At 35.0% G+C, this 14953-nt stretch overlaps 1 protein-coding gene across 5 annotated transcripts in view; it reads right to left on the bottom strand.

The window, feature by feature from the left end:
- USP34 (ubiquitin specific peptidase 34) overlaps positions 1-14953 on the bottom strand; it is a 132948-nt gene that overhangs the window by 72810 nt on the left and 45185 nt on the right. For all 5 annotated transcript variants that reach the window (XM_031595167.2, XM_031595163.2, XM_031595166.2 and 2 more), the window contains 11 exons: positions 11606-11687; positions 11420-11512; positions 8687-8812; positions 8121-8250; positions 6531-6563; positions 5999-6129; positions 4781-5397; positions 4001-4215; positions 2187-2302; positions 1976-2103; positions 795-884 (listed from right to left, as the gene is read on the bottom strand). In XM_031595167.2, the coding sequence (XP_031451027.1) occupies positions 795-884; positions 1976-2103; positions 2187-2302; positions 4001-4215; positions 4781-5397; positions 5999-6129; positions 6531-6563; positions 8121-8250; positions 8687-8812; positions 11420-11512; positions 11606-11687 (1761 nt within the window). The remainder of the gene's footprint in view (positions 1-794; positions 885-1975; positions 2104-2186; positions 2303-4000; positions 4216-4780; positions 5398-5998; positions 6130-6530; positions 6564-8120; positions 8251-8686; positions 8813-11419; positions 11513-11605; positions 11688-14953) is intronic.

Genomic DNA, 14953 nt, shown 5'->3' with positions numbered 1-14953 from the left:
GAAGCTTCCATGAGGCCTCCCCTCAGCCTGCTCTGCTCTGGACAAAACAAATCGAGCCACTTCTCACACCCCTTTCCCTCCAGACCCTTTCCTATCTAAGCAGATTTTCCTAAAAAAGCTCTTTCTAACAGTTTTACGTCCCTCTTGTACTGTGGTGCCCAAACCCAGCACAGCAGAGGTGACAACTCCTCCACTCATCTGGCTGGCAGTGCTGGGCCTCATGCCCCCCAGGGTATGGGAAGTCATTTTGACTCAAGGACACAATGCCAACTCACATTCAACTTGCCATCAACTGTAAACACCAGATCCCTTTCTGCAGGACTGCTCTCCAGCCTCTCATCCCCCAATCTGCATGTACATTCAGAACGATCCTGTTCCAAATGTTGAATAAGACTTCATGTGGTTGGTGACTGCCCAGTCCTTTATTCTGTCAACACCTCTCTGCCCTTGAGGCATTCAAGGGCTCATCATGCTCATCAAGTTAATACAACGTTTTACATACACTGTTACTGCATGTCCAGAACTGTCTGACAAGATTTTGACTGAGCTTGGGAGAAAATAGTAAAAAAAAAAAACAAACAAAAACCAGTCTTCATCTTAGTTAAAACAGTGGTACTTATGAGGAATAAAACTAGACCTGATTAGAGAAATTCATACAGCTATGGCAGATATCTGAAACATTTTCATCTTAGGTCATTACTAATTTGGACAACACTAGAAGAGCAAGCCTCAAAGCAGTTGCCTAAATGTTCTTACTTCTGTTATTTTAGTGTGTTTCTAGGGAATCTACTTACATTGTTATCCAATGTGTATCATAACTGCTCCCAAATTGCTGAAACGTACCGAATAACTTTGGAAGAAGACGAAGTGAAACTACTACTGATCTAAAGGAGAGAGAAAGAATGACTCTAATATGACTGTTATGGAATTAAAGTAGCATTAGAATTACTTTGTGAAACTCCTGTTCAATGAGCAGCAATGCTAACTGAAAGTATTTGAAAATACCAGCATTAAGTTTTACCAGTTTTCTGTATCTGAACTTCCAGCTGTTTACGTATCATATCTTACACAAAGAGTTGTTAGGGAAGTATTGACATAACATTTCACTTATTCAAAAGTATTTGAATTTCAGAAGGTAAATTCTTATTTTTGAGGTTCATATTACATATCTTTGGAAATTTCAGCAAAATGAATACATTTTTTCTACAAACAGATGAGGGAGTAGAAATTAGCCTCCCTTAAAAAGTCGAAGCAGATTAACAATGTGTGTACTACAGTACTACTGTCTGCAACTCAAGAAGTGCATAAACAGTATGTAAATGTCCACTTTCATGCCTATAATTCATATCTTCACATGGCTATTACTACCTCTGTATACTTGTAGATTATCTCACAAACAGTTCTTAGAGAAAAGGTAACAAGAAACACTGCAGGTGCTTATCCAGCAGCTGACTAACTGAATCAACAGAATTACCCTTTTGCCAGTCTTTATCCATACAATCTTACAATTCTGGCTGGTATTAAAGTAATTAAGGCCAAGGTACACCTTCATCCTCTAGCTGCTTCTTCACAGAAATTAAATCCCGTAACAGACTTGGTGTATAAAATCTTGTCTGTTCATCAGTCACTTAAATGCAAGATTTAAATATTCAGTTCCAAATGCTTACACTAAGGCAGCTGACTTTGTACTCAACTGCTTAAGATGTGGACTTGATTTTACCAATTGGTAGAAATGCAGTGATCTCTGCTAAAAGGGAGAATAGACAAATGCAAGAACATGAGAAATTCAGGATGCTGACAGAATAGAAAAATGGGACATTAGACATATTTGTAGCACTTAAAAAAAAATACATTTATATTTCCACTTCTATTTCAACTTGCCTTCTGCAAAATTAAGTAACTGATATATTCAACTTGGATTTCTCATGTATGTTGAAAAAAAATATATAAATGTAAAAAAAATAATTTCAGTTACCTGTTGTTTGCTAAATTTTCTAAGCAGCCTTCAATAAATCTCATTCGAATCTGTCTGTCAGTGAACCAGCATACTAAAGAACAGAGCAGCTTCTCTGCTTCATTTATTAACCCTTCAGAAAGATGAATCTACAGCAAGTAGAAAGAAAGGTCACTGAATAACATATATCTATTTTCTTTAAAAAAGTACTCTTTTCTGGTATTCAACTTACTGCATCTTCATCCTGGACCAGATCCCACAAAAGGGTATTTCCTTTCTTACAAACATTATCCAAATTAATGTCCGTCACTGCACTGCTATTATATTGATGTTTATGAACTGCTGGTCCTGAACAAAATATAAAAACCATTACTGAACAACTAGAAGGAACTATCTAAACATTATTCCCTCAGTGCATGAACAACATGCTTTATTTGTACATTTGACTATTTTCAAGTCCATATAGCAACATAACAATCACAGCCTTTTTTGTCATATGATTTCTTATAAGACAAAACGTCATGACAGTGCAAGAAGTCAGCAGGGCAGTTAAGATAATATTTACATGCAACAAAATAGTGCATGTACAACAAAAACACTACTTAGCAGATACAGGTGCAATTCCTTTTTCATTTAATTAGATTTAATTAATTTAATTAGATTTAGTTCTTATCAACATTTCTTAAGCTTTTCTGTAGCACTGTGCACTAATGGAAGGTATCTTTTTAACTACTGTTGTTGGAAAGCAAAAAAAAAAAGCACATTTCAACACTTATATATCCTATATCTAACTAAAAACATAAAAACAAACAAATTTTATACGATTGATTATTATAGCTTATTATTTTAGAAACTGGTCATACTTTCATAAACAGTGATAGATGTTTCTCTCTTGCATGTGGTCACAGCTGGCATCATTCATTTATCTGCTACTAGCTGGCATCACCCATTTATCTACTACTTGACATTATTTCCGTTCGACAACAAAGTCAAGTTGGAATTTTATATTGTGTGCAGAATGTTAATTATACGTGAAAAACCATCAAAAATAACCTGCACTGAAGACTTCATGCTCAAATAATAATTTGAATCTTCAGTAAAACGCACAATATATATGGAAAAAAATGCCAATTCAGAACATGTTTTAACTAGGAAGTTTTGCAGTATATCCCACTATGTCACTCCAAAATAGGTATCTTACTTAATTTTCAGGGCCTAAAATTATAGTTCAGTTTCAGACACCAAGAAATACTATGCCTAAAGAAGAAACACTCACCAATGTTTCAGGAAAAGATACAAACAGTACAGCTTTTCCTGACTGCTGGAAGAAAGCAGACTTGGTTCTACCAGACCAGTGAAAAACAGCAAAAGATTTCAAACCCTTCACTAATGATATCCCTATCCATTACATTTAAAAGGTGGATAAAACAATAAACAGAGCTGCCACAAAAGCATATGTAAAGATAACACAGTTCTTGCAAAGCTGCATAAATGGCATCTGAAACTGCACCATGAAGTACAGTAAAAGATTTGCCAATGAAAGTTAAAATAGTATAAAATGCCCTTTCATGAAAGCTCCTCTAGATATCAAGTTGTATTTTAACTCATTTTGCAGAAGTTGTCCTTTGCAGAGTCCATCATGGTTAATTAATTTAAGATGATAAATGTATAAAATCACAGAAACATTCTCCCACCAGAAAAAGTCAGGTTTCAGGGGGGAAAAAACGTCATTTCAGTAGCACTTTCCTGTAATAAAACTTGTCAAGCCTCTTAGTGCCCTTGTTTAAACTTGCATGAAAAGCTCCAGTAGATATTTAAAAAAGGAAAGAAAAAAAGAAAAACTAAACACAGTTGTATCTAACATGATACAAAAACGAATTTGAGAAGAAACTGTGTTTTCTTTGGAAAACTACTTTTTTATACACAATAACACACATGTATGGTTAAAATAATTTGAATATTAAATTTATTGGAGACTACTTTAAAATTATACAAAACTGAGCTGGAAGTGTTGACAATGTTTGGGGTTTTTTTTATTACTCTTACCTTGACTAAGATGTTCATGATAGATAGAAGCCAGGTTGGGAAGATGCTGCTGAAGATGAGACGTTAGCTCTGCATGCGAATTAATCTGTACAAGCTCTTCTTCACAGCCAGACTCTTCCCCATCAAAGTCAGCCATATTTTTCTCTGATTTCGCACTGACTTGAGAACTACTGCAACTGACGTCATCTGCACTGAGCATATCATCAACCATATGCCTGTAAAAGAGGAACATCAGAACTGACAATATCGAGTAAGTTCTTTACAGCAGAGTAATCAAATGTGAGTTAAAGCATCTTCTAGAAGAAAACTGAAGCACTGCTATGCAGTCAACTTATTCAACGCATAGCTTACACATGTATTTCAATACATAACTAAAGCAATTTAAGTGAACTATTATCTGTCTACAGCTAAAATCAGGCTGAATCATCTGAATAACAGATTTTCATCTGAATTTGAGAAACAATTATAAACAAATTAAAGGTCTCTCCATCATCATGACTGTGTTGACTTCTTTAACATTAATTGAATAACAGCATTCTACAGAAAACTTTAACATTATATTCAATATTATTCTACTTATTTAATACAAAGACTTGATTAAAAACTAGTCACATTAACAAAACAGATTACTATATAACTATCTGTGATAACAATCATCCCTGGCAAATAAAATTATCCTGGAGTATAGCAAAACAACCACTCAAATTTCTGATTTGAATATTTTGCCAACATCTTTATTTCTTTCATAGGAGAAATCAGGAGAAATGTCAAGCTACCTACCCATCATGATGATGATGGTGATGGTGATGATGGTGGTGATGCTGGGGACCAATGAACTGTCGACAGTTAAATAATTCATTTCCAATAGTTTCTCCAAGGAAGTCTCCTGTATGTGTTATACAAGAATCTTGAGACCCTTGCGAAATACGAGCAGTGCTCATTTCCCCTGTCATGTCATGGTCTGCATCCTCAGCATGGGAACAGGCATCCAGTATTCTAATTCGATTATCCACAGGAGTTACAGAGTCAGCATTAAAAACATGGTCCTTTCCTGTCCCATTATTTGTACTGCTCCTCTCCGATGCCCCCTGTGAATCTCCCAGACAAATGTCTGTTTGTGATTCCAGTTTCCTGCTTCGTATATCTGTGCTCCTACTGTTTTTCTGGGGATTATGATTCCTATCTTCTTCTTCTTCATCCTCCTCCTCTTTGAGAGCTTCAATATCTGCAATGTCTTCAGACTGAACTTCGCTGCCAGGACTTTCAGCAGACTGGCTTGCATGACTGGAGTTGGCCTCATTACTGGATCCATCACTGTGGCCACTGCTACTACCAGGACCACTACTGCCATCCTCACCGCTGTTTGCTGTCTCATCAGAGCTTCCTTGCATGGATTCCTGATTTTATTTTATTTTTCCAGATTGGTGGGAAAACAAAACACCATTGAAAATACAAAATTGACAATCATCATCTAAATATTATTCTTCCTTTACATGTGTCAGACCTAAAGTTTTCTTTCATTTTTTTCAGTTTTTTTTTTTTTTTTTTCCATTGCCAATGACAAAATGCTCTGCGAAAAATTCAGATTTAAGAACTTAATTTTTGTATGATGGAATTCATAATAGGTTGTGGTCATTGCACAGAATCACAGAATCACCAAGTTTGGAAAAGACCTTCAAGATCATCCAGTCCAACTGTCCACCTACCACCTATATTTCCCCCTAAACAATGTCCCTCAATATAACATCTAAATGTTTCTGGAACACCTCCAGGGACAGTGACCCCACCACCTGCCTGGTCAGCACATTCCAGCATCTGACCAAGAAGATCTGGATTACAACTAAAGGTTCCTGACTTATGCACACAACATTTTTTCACTCAAGGAACTCAAAAACTGTTCAACTTCTGAAAAAAAGTACAGGAAAAAAAAGATATTTCCATAGCTTGTAATAGGCAATTCAGCAACAAAATTCACAGACTAAACTTTAACGTGCTTACCTCTGTATCTGAAAGTCGCTGTTGTACATGTTTTGTTCTGTTAATAAGCTGCTCCTCCATTTCAATATCACTGCCTCCACTCTGATGGGTGTCACTGTTGTCACTACTCTGAGGACTAGCTGCTGGTGACCCTAGTTCAAAATCATGTTTCCTAGTTAATTTGCACTATGTGTTAATTGGAATGTATATATTCATGAATCTGCTTCATATATTGAAATAAAAAAAATTCTAGCCACAAACATTTGAACAAGGAAGACAACTCAAACATTGTTAATGTCTCAGCACTAAAAATTCTTTTTAGAACACTATGCATTTTATAACAAAATTTGTATTCAGATATCTCCTTGTACCAGTATATAAAACAGATACTTCACTTGGCTAGATTCTACACTAAATATAATTTTCATTTAATTTTCATAAAAATACATTTTCAAACTTGTACTAGCTTTTCTTCTACCCAAATTCTACAGCTCTATAAAAAACACAGCATCAAATGTATAAAATCACGGTGTTCTGCTACATCTATACTTACAAGGTGAAGGGGCTGCTCTTCTGAGATCCTCCTCTGATGAAAAAAGCAGAATAGAAAATTAGTAACTAAAATTCTTTTTGCCAGTCTATAGCTGTCCATCATTCATAAAAATCAGAAGTAAGAAAAGTTAGTTGAACTACAACATAATGCTTTGGAAGCACCTTTAGTAATGACACACTGAAACAGAGAAAAAAAACACAGAAATAGCAAGTAATATCAGCAACAAGGTAAAAAATCAGATAAACTTCTGTAATATTTGATGTAGCTATAAAATTACAGCTTGATGTAGCTATAAAATTACAGCTGTTCACGAGAACAGAAGTAGTTAACTGTAAGTTGGACTATTCTTTGAATTAAAATACAAACAAAAGAAAAATACATACTAAGTTAGATACATAGAGCAGATTTTGTTCATAGTGTCTGGTATGATGATGTTTTGGTTTGGGAGATAAATACTGTTGATAACACACAAATGTTTTAGTTGGCACTGAGCAGTACTGTACTTAGAGAGCCAAGGACATTTCAACTTCTTGAATTATCTTGCCAGAGAGGGTGCTAGGGAGGACCAAGCTGCTGGGAGAGGACCAAACCAGGTCAGCTGATCTAAAGGGTCAAAGGGTTACTGCACACACAAAAAAAATAAACTGAGGGGAATTGCCTGGGGAAGGCAGCCTGTGCTCAGAAACTGGCTGGGCATCAGCCAGTAGTGAGCAGTTATGGATTGCTTGCTTTGTAAATATAAATAAATAAATACATACATACATACATATAAACATACTATTATTTCTCTCTTTCACAGAATCAGAATCACTAAGGTTGGAAAAGACCTATAAGATCATCCAGTCCAACCATCCACCTATCACCAATGGTTCTCGCTAAACCATATCCCTCAACACAACATCCAAACGTTCCTTGAACACCTCCAGGGAAGGGGACTCCACCACCTCCCTGGGCAGCCCATTCCAGTGCCTGACCACCCTTTCAGAGAAGTAGTATTTCCTAATATCCAGCCTGAATCTTCCCTGGCACAGCTTGAAACCATTCCCTCTAGTCCTATCACCAGTTATACGGGAGAAGAGGCCAACCCCCAGCTCGCTACAACTTTCCTTCAGGTAGTTATAGAGAGCAGTAAGGTCTCCCCTGAGCTTCCTCTTCTCCAGACTGAACAATCCCAGCTCCCTCAGCCGCTCCTCATAAGGCCTGTGCTCCAGACCCCTCACCAGCTTTGTTGCCCTTCTTTGAACACGCTCCAGGGCCTCAACGTCTTTCTTGCAGTGAGGGAAAAGTTTTTGCATTAGGAAATGTTTTTATCTCAACTAATGAATTCTGCTAATTCTACTTCTTCCTCTCTCTTCCCCTGTCCCAGGCTGGAGGAGTGAGTAACAGTTCCACGGTACTTAGCTGCCTGCTGGGTTAAACCACAACTTGATGATGAATGCCTTCATCATTATTCTGCTTTATTTTATTTTCTGCTTGAAAAATATGCCAGCAGGACCTTTAATTTATTTACTTATTTTAATACTTCAGGTAAAAAAGGAGGATACATAAATTAAAACTTTAACTACCAGATTGAATGAGATAAATACATACCTTTTTTGTTTCCTATTGGTAGATTAGTACTGAGTAAAGATGCAAAAGAGCTTTGTTTTGACAGCTGAGCTTTAGCTGCTAGTGCATTGTTCCACAGTGCTTTTATAAGCATTGATGCCAAATACAATGTCTACAAAGAAAATCAGGTAACAGTGCCATGAAGAAGCAGCAGGTTTTGTATGCAATGATATATCGTTAATTTTTCAGTATGCCAATGCTACAAAATAAATGCATCAAAATAAACAAATGGAGAAAAAAAAAAGAAATATAGTATGGAACATGTTTTAACTTCACATATAGACTATTATATCTATTTAATATAATTAATATTTTTATAATATATAATACTATTTATGATTATGCAGACTTTAAAAGCCTCTGAAAAAACTGCAATTGTGAAGTGAGAAAAGCATACTTGAAGAAACATGATAGTTTTACTCACGTACATTCCTCTTTTCTGCATTAGTGAATATTACTTTCATGCTTTCTTTCTGAATAATAAAGACATAACTCCTAATTAAAATACTACTATAATTTCTTGTTGCAGTAATTTTGTTCATCTTTACCTGTTCAGTGTGAGCACTTGGATGAAGAGTCGAGACTAGGTTAAGAAGATGCCTAAGTGGGACCGGGTCCAAGTTTTTGATCAAAGAAGGGAACAAATCGTGTATGTAACGACTGCAATGCTTTAGCTACAACGTACAAACAGAGAATATAACAAGTTTTACTGAAAAAAATACGGATAAAATTGAAATGATTAAACACCTTCTTTGCACAAATTCTTAATAAACATTAGTCCAACAGCTCTGAACATGAGACTTGCAATTTTGCCTGAATTTTTACATTCCATGGCAGGCAAAGTTAAGTGATATCACCACATATCTTCTTCAGTTCTAGTTCCAGTAGGAGCTTTGGGCAAAAGAACAAGTCATGTTTGCAGTTTAATTTAAAGAAAACATCTGAAATAATAGTGAATATGTTAAATCTTGAGGAGAATAGTATTTACAAAGATTAACTGACAAGTAAGTGTAAAGTACAAACAAACAGATTAATAAAAGTCAGAGAGAACTGTCGTGTTTAGGACTTCGTGGTAATGCCAAAAAACACAACAACTAACTAATATTTAAGGATAAATGGTGACAATACGCATAAATATTTCTTAGGTTAAATGCTGCTCCAACTCAAAAGAGTTTCATTATGTTCATAATGATGTTGGTAACTCTAAAATAATGTCTGAAGATATCCTTAGAAAAAAAAACCAAACATTGCTAATATTGGTTATCACAAACACTACAAAAGGGTGTTTTTCTCCTCATTTATTCATTTTGCTTTTCCTTCTTGTAATATAAAATATCTATGTAAGGAGTTCATGGGGTACAGGCCCTATTATTGAAACTAGAATGAAATCATGTGGGACCTACACAAGGTTGCATTTAAAGATAATGAATATCAGGGAAGTTCTTAGATAATCTGCTTTAATTCAGAGAATTTTTATGCCAAAAAATTAGTTGAAAGAATGAAAACAAATAGTTAAAGGCTTTGAACTATATGACCCTTAAAAGTTCCTTCCAACTCTAAGAACTATAAGATTCTTTCAGTCCATAGTTGTCACCCTTTCAGACGTTAGAGGTTTAAACCTTTTACATAAAGCAATCCAGGCATAACTTAATTCTGATATGAAACACATTTTGAAAATATCAACATTAAAATGGGCATGTGATCTTTAAAATAAATATCATAATACGGGTAATTATATTTTTAAAATAGTGTAAGAGAAAAATGTAGAGTGCCAACACTAGTGTGAACTAGCGTATGTGTGAGAATAGCAAAGTTGATTAAGTACACATAAGTGCTCTGAAAGTAATGCCTCCTATTCATTTCCACAGAAACAACAGATACGAAGAGAACAATAGTACTGTTTGATAGAGCAAATTCTCAGCTACAAAACACTATTCTTCAACATAATCACCATTAGTGGTGCACTTTCACCACAAATGAATAAAAGCCTGCATGTCACACTTGTAATAATCTGCACAGCTATTTAGAACATGGATTGTCACCGCTGCAGAAACTCACCACCCCATGCCTCATGGTGTCTACATGCACTGTTTGGTCTCTATTAAACCTTCAGCAAGTGTCAATGAATGTCAACGGGGGTCATTTTTTATGCATGGAGGAATTCAGTGATACACCTTTGCATCATACACACTTCCATGTCAGATGTGATTTTGTCAGATTACCCCTCTGCTGCCATCTGCCACATGACAATAAAATGTAACAGAATACTGTCAAGAAGTTAAGCCTATACTGCCATATCATCAATATCCTCCCCTGACATCGTGAGCCAACAACATAAAACTGAAATAATTACTAACCTAATACAGAAAAATGTTAAAGCCTGTTAGAGTGAATATTATAGCAAGCACAATAACATTTCGGCTGAATTTTATAATGACAACGGACTACAAAGTTTACAGAATGTTTACAGCAGTATTTGAAACTAAATAGACACTAATACTGCTGAACACAGGAAAAAGAAAAAAACTGTAACTTGTGTAAAAGTAAGTTCCATATATCTGTTCTGTCCTTCATTTTGTATTTTTTTTTTCTGGAAAATCAACATTGAAAACTTAGTCTTTCCTTTGTGTGGACTTTTTTTTTTTTTTTTTACCTGTAATGCATTATAAAGGTAGAATGAAACCACGGAAAAAGTTAGTACAGCAGGTTATCAGAATGTCTGATAACTGTATTCAAATGTCCTAAGGAAAAAAAAACCCTCCATAATTTAAAAGAAACAGCATGATAATAAATCCAAATTAGTAAAATAATATATTTTTTTAAAGGAAAAAAAAGTTTTTCAGAGTTTCCAGGCCTACCAAGCAAAAAGTAAAATCTTACTGCATTCTGTAGACTTTAGCACCAGCACTGAAGTACAGCTGTGAACTTCACTGCTGCAATTTTTATCACCTGATTCTCACCAAGTAGTGAAGTAGAAGTTATACGAAGAAGGAGCAAGGCAACTTAACACAACAGTAGAAGTAGTACCTTACAATCTTTGTCCCTACTCTTGGTGAAAACACTATGAATTCAATAAACATTGAAACAGCTTAGTAAAATCTTAGCAACTAATGAAAAAAATTAATTGTGGAAGTTTCCTAACTCAAAATGTGGTAAGCCAAACATTCCAATTAACAAATAAAAATACAAGGAACTCAACTTTATGCATGTAAAATAAAATTAATTTGTCATTTTCCAATTTTTGTATTGCTTCTACAATTATTAAATAAAATCACATATACCTGTGCTGCAGCCCAAATACAGTCTATATGTTGAGTACTAAGTCTCCCTTCGGCTGCAAGGAAATTCAGAATCACTTGGCACTGTTTGATGATCTGCAAAGTGAAAACATATTGAGGAAAGATATACTAGAACAAGTTACTCCTCAATATTCACACCAAAAATAACAGACATAATTTTATACAGACCTCAATGTGTATGTTTGGTCCAAAAATGTGTTCAACTACATTGTTGTTGATAAGCCAGTCTGCAAGCTCTTTTGCAATTGACCTAGAGATGGGGGGGGGAGAGGAAAAAAAAAAAAAAAGGAGGGGAGGAAATATATGTAAAACTAACTTTCTATAATATATATCCAGTACTCTTCCCTAGCACACCATTTCATTTAAATTAACATCTGTAACTGTAGTAAGCATAAAAAAATGTTTCTGAATACAATACATTCATTCACTGTTCTCTGTATCTCTGTATTTTTACTTCAGCAGGAAGACTAATACCAAACATGGACATTTCCCATTTATCCCTCTAGATTGACAGCAAACATGTAAAAAACAATTACACCAATTTTTTTACGGCTTAGAGTTCAAAGACCACAGGAAGACTACTTTCAGACACCTCACAGGAAGTTTTTGATTAAAAAATCTGCTTTTCATCTGAGTTTAAAATAAAATTCCAAAATAACTACTGAGTTTGCAAATGTAACCACGGGTAGGAGTGATGTAAATGATTTCTATAAGAAAAGTACTTAAACATTTTTTAGATTTTCCAGAGTAAACAGCAATTCATAAAGTTTCAAAAACCTACGTATTACATGGTCAAACTCACAGATAGAGACAGCACACAGATACTTTAAAATTTTTATCTTGTTTCATCCACAGCAATTGACAATCATTGACAATCCATAATGAAATATTCAAACAGAACAAGACAAAGAATCTGAATTTTCCAAAATAAAAGTTACAAATAAAAATTCCGAAACTAACTGCCCAGCCTGGAAACTAGTGTATAAGCTACACATTGAAGCATTTGTTGTTCTAGATTTTGGCAATTAGAACACAATTCAGCATTTGAAGCTCAGTCTCTAGTTTAAATGATGCTGAAATAAAAGTGCTCTGTCACGCAAACAAGAGAGAGGGGAGACAAGAGATGTCTAAGAGGACTAAAGGAATAATTATTTTTTACCACTACTACCAGTGCCGCAAATACAGCCACAATTATTGTGGATTACAAAGATTGTCAGTCTTAGAACTATAAGAAAATGGGTTTTGTTAAGTAAAAAAGGGTTGCCTTGCAGGCAATTCATAACATATTCCACCGTTTTGCAGCATACTGCCAATTCCATAGTTGTTCTGAACTGCCTGATTGCTACAGATGAATTCCTATACTACCTCATTCTATTCTAATGTTCATTGAAATACGGTTTGAAAAAAGTAATTGCCCCCAAACAGTTGTGAACTAACTAGTTTGCAAGATCTGACAATTTAACAATGCTAACATTTGTGACTTGTTAATAAAGCAAGGTAAAGTCAGTATGAGTATCTGCTCAGAAAAGATCACAAAAAAGGTACATCAGGTCTGTTTTGCTTTTAACTTCCAACAGCTTAAATAAATAAATAAATAAATAAAATTAACCACTACTCATAAAACTTCAGACACCAATCCCAAACCAAACTTCTGAGTATGCATTTTACAAATTCATTTAGAAATTCGTTTCTAATAAAATATGAAGAAACGTTTTCATGTGGGTCTTGCAGATTTTCACGTGGGATCTTATGGATTTTACAGCTGAAGCTGTTATTCAATTGAATACATCCACCAGTATCCCCTGAAGATCGAAATGGTTCTGAACAATGCTCTTATCCATCTGCCTCCATGTTGACAAGCAGAAGTAACTACAGTGGTATTGTCCATATAGCTCAAGAGCTTGTAGCCCTGTGACTTTTCATGTTGTTAGATCACCAGTCTTGGCATCAGCCGCAAGACTAGAATAATAGAAAACAGAGTGCTCACAGATTTACTTGTGAGATGTGAGCAATCAGTTCAATTTCTTATGTGAGAAAAATAATCTTTACTCATGTAAATGATATGAAAATACATGAATTTGTTACTGATAAAGAGCCAAGCAACATAAGGACTACAGTGCCTTCTGGGAAGTAATAAACCTACAGTGTATACAAAGCCATAAGGAGCTGTGATGGAATTCAAAATCAAGAATTACCATTTGTCTTACGTTACAGTTTCCCAGCCCACACTCTTGAACACTGAATGTTACTCCCTCCTTTACAGCCAGTTTGCTTCCAGCTTAACTCTTACTGCTTTGTACTGCTTTTGCCCTACTGTAGTTGAAAGGACCCTCCCCCATGACCACCATACAGCCAAAAAGCATCAGTTTTCATTCTGCTCATATAAAAGGTAGACAGACCTGGTCACATAACTGAACATACACCTACTGGATGTAGGAGATCTGAATGGAAACATTTCTGACTATGAAATTTGAAGAAGCATAACATATCTGAAAAACACTTCAGAGTTAACACCAGAGTCAACTGAAGTAATTTTCTTCCAGCACCACTTAGTTTTTTTTTTGGATCTGGACTGTTAGATCTGTATCTTTGACAACAAACCCCAGATAAACACTGCCAGATTCATCCTTATTGGTAATTCAGAAGGACATAAGACACAGTGCTCAGTATGACACAATATCCATTAGATGCTGTATTCAGAGTTATACATTGTATTCTGGCTACCCCAAAGAAAAGAAAGAGAACTCTTTCTTGAGTTGGCTCCTACACCATCTTATTAAAGAAGTATGATAACTCTTCATCTCTAATCTGCAAGTTTTCTTCTGAGAAATAATGGATTACTCTTCTGAAGGAATGCCCTTTTTAATACACGAATTCTCAAAGATAAGATATTTTTGCCTAGCGGTTTTTCCTTGAATATGTTTCGTCACACTTGAAAACAGACTGAACACCTTAACTCACAAGCAATTTCAGAAACTCACACAAACAAAAAAGCAGAGCAACCTAGAACAACTTTTTACAACAAGTAAAAAAACCCAAAGTAATAAGTATAATATTCAGTATTTTTCAAGGTGGTTTCATTCTGATTTACAGCTATATTAACATTCCTGTAATACAGCTGTATTCTTCAAAAGAAATAAGTACTATTTCACAGAGTGATTTGCAAATTGCAAATGACTACTACTATATGATATCACTACGTATGTAAAAAATGTAAAAAAAAAAAAAAAAAAACATGTAAAAAAGCCCTTGACACTTACGCAGCAAGAACATTCACCTTTGAAATATATCAGCTCTCTGTGGTAGATTTAGTAAAGGCAAAAGGAGAAAATGAAGTGAAGGGAGCAGACATGCTAGTTTAATTGTCTCCAAATCTTTCTCCAGCTGGAAATCTACACAAAATATTGGGCTATACAACCTCTAGGCTTCATTAGTTTCTCCCTAAACTTTTAATAGAAATCACAATCAATTAATGTCTTTTCAAAACAGATGTTTTAGTTCCAAGAAATTAAACTC

This window comes from Phasianus colchicus, chromosome 2 (genome assembly GCF_987193195.1).
Source record: "Phasianus colchicus chromosome 2, bPhaCol1.hap1.1, whole genome shotgun sequence".
NCBI lineage: Eukaryota > Metazoa > Chordata > Aves > Galliformes > Phasianidae > Phasianus > Phasianus colchicus.
Note: the sequence above shows the minus strand (reverse complement) of the source record. Positions and strands in the feature narration are given on the sequence as shown.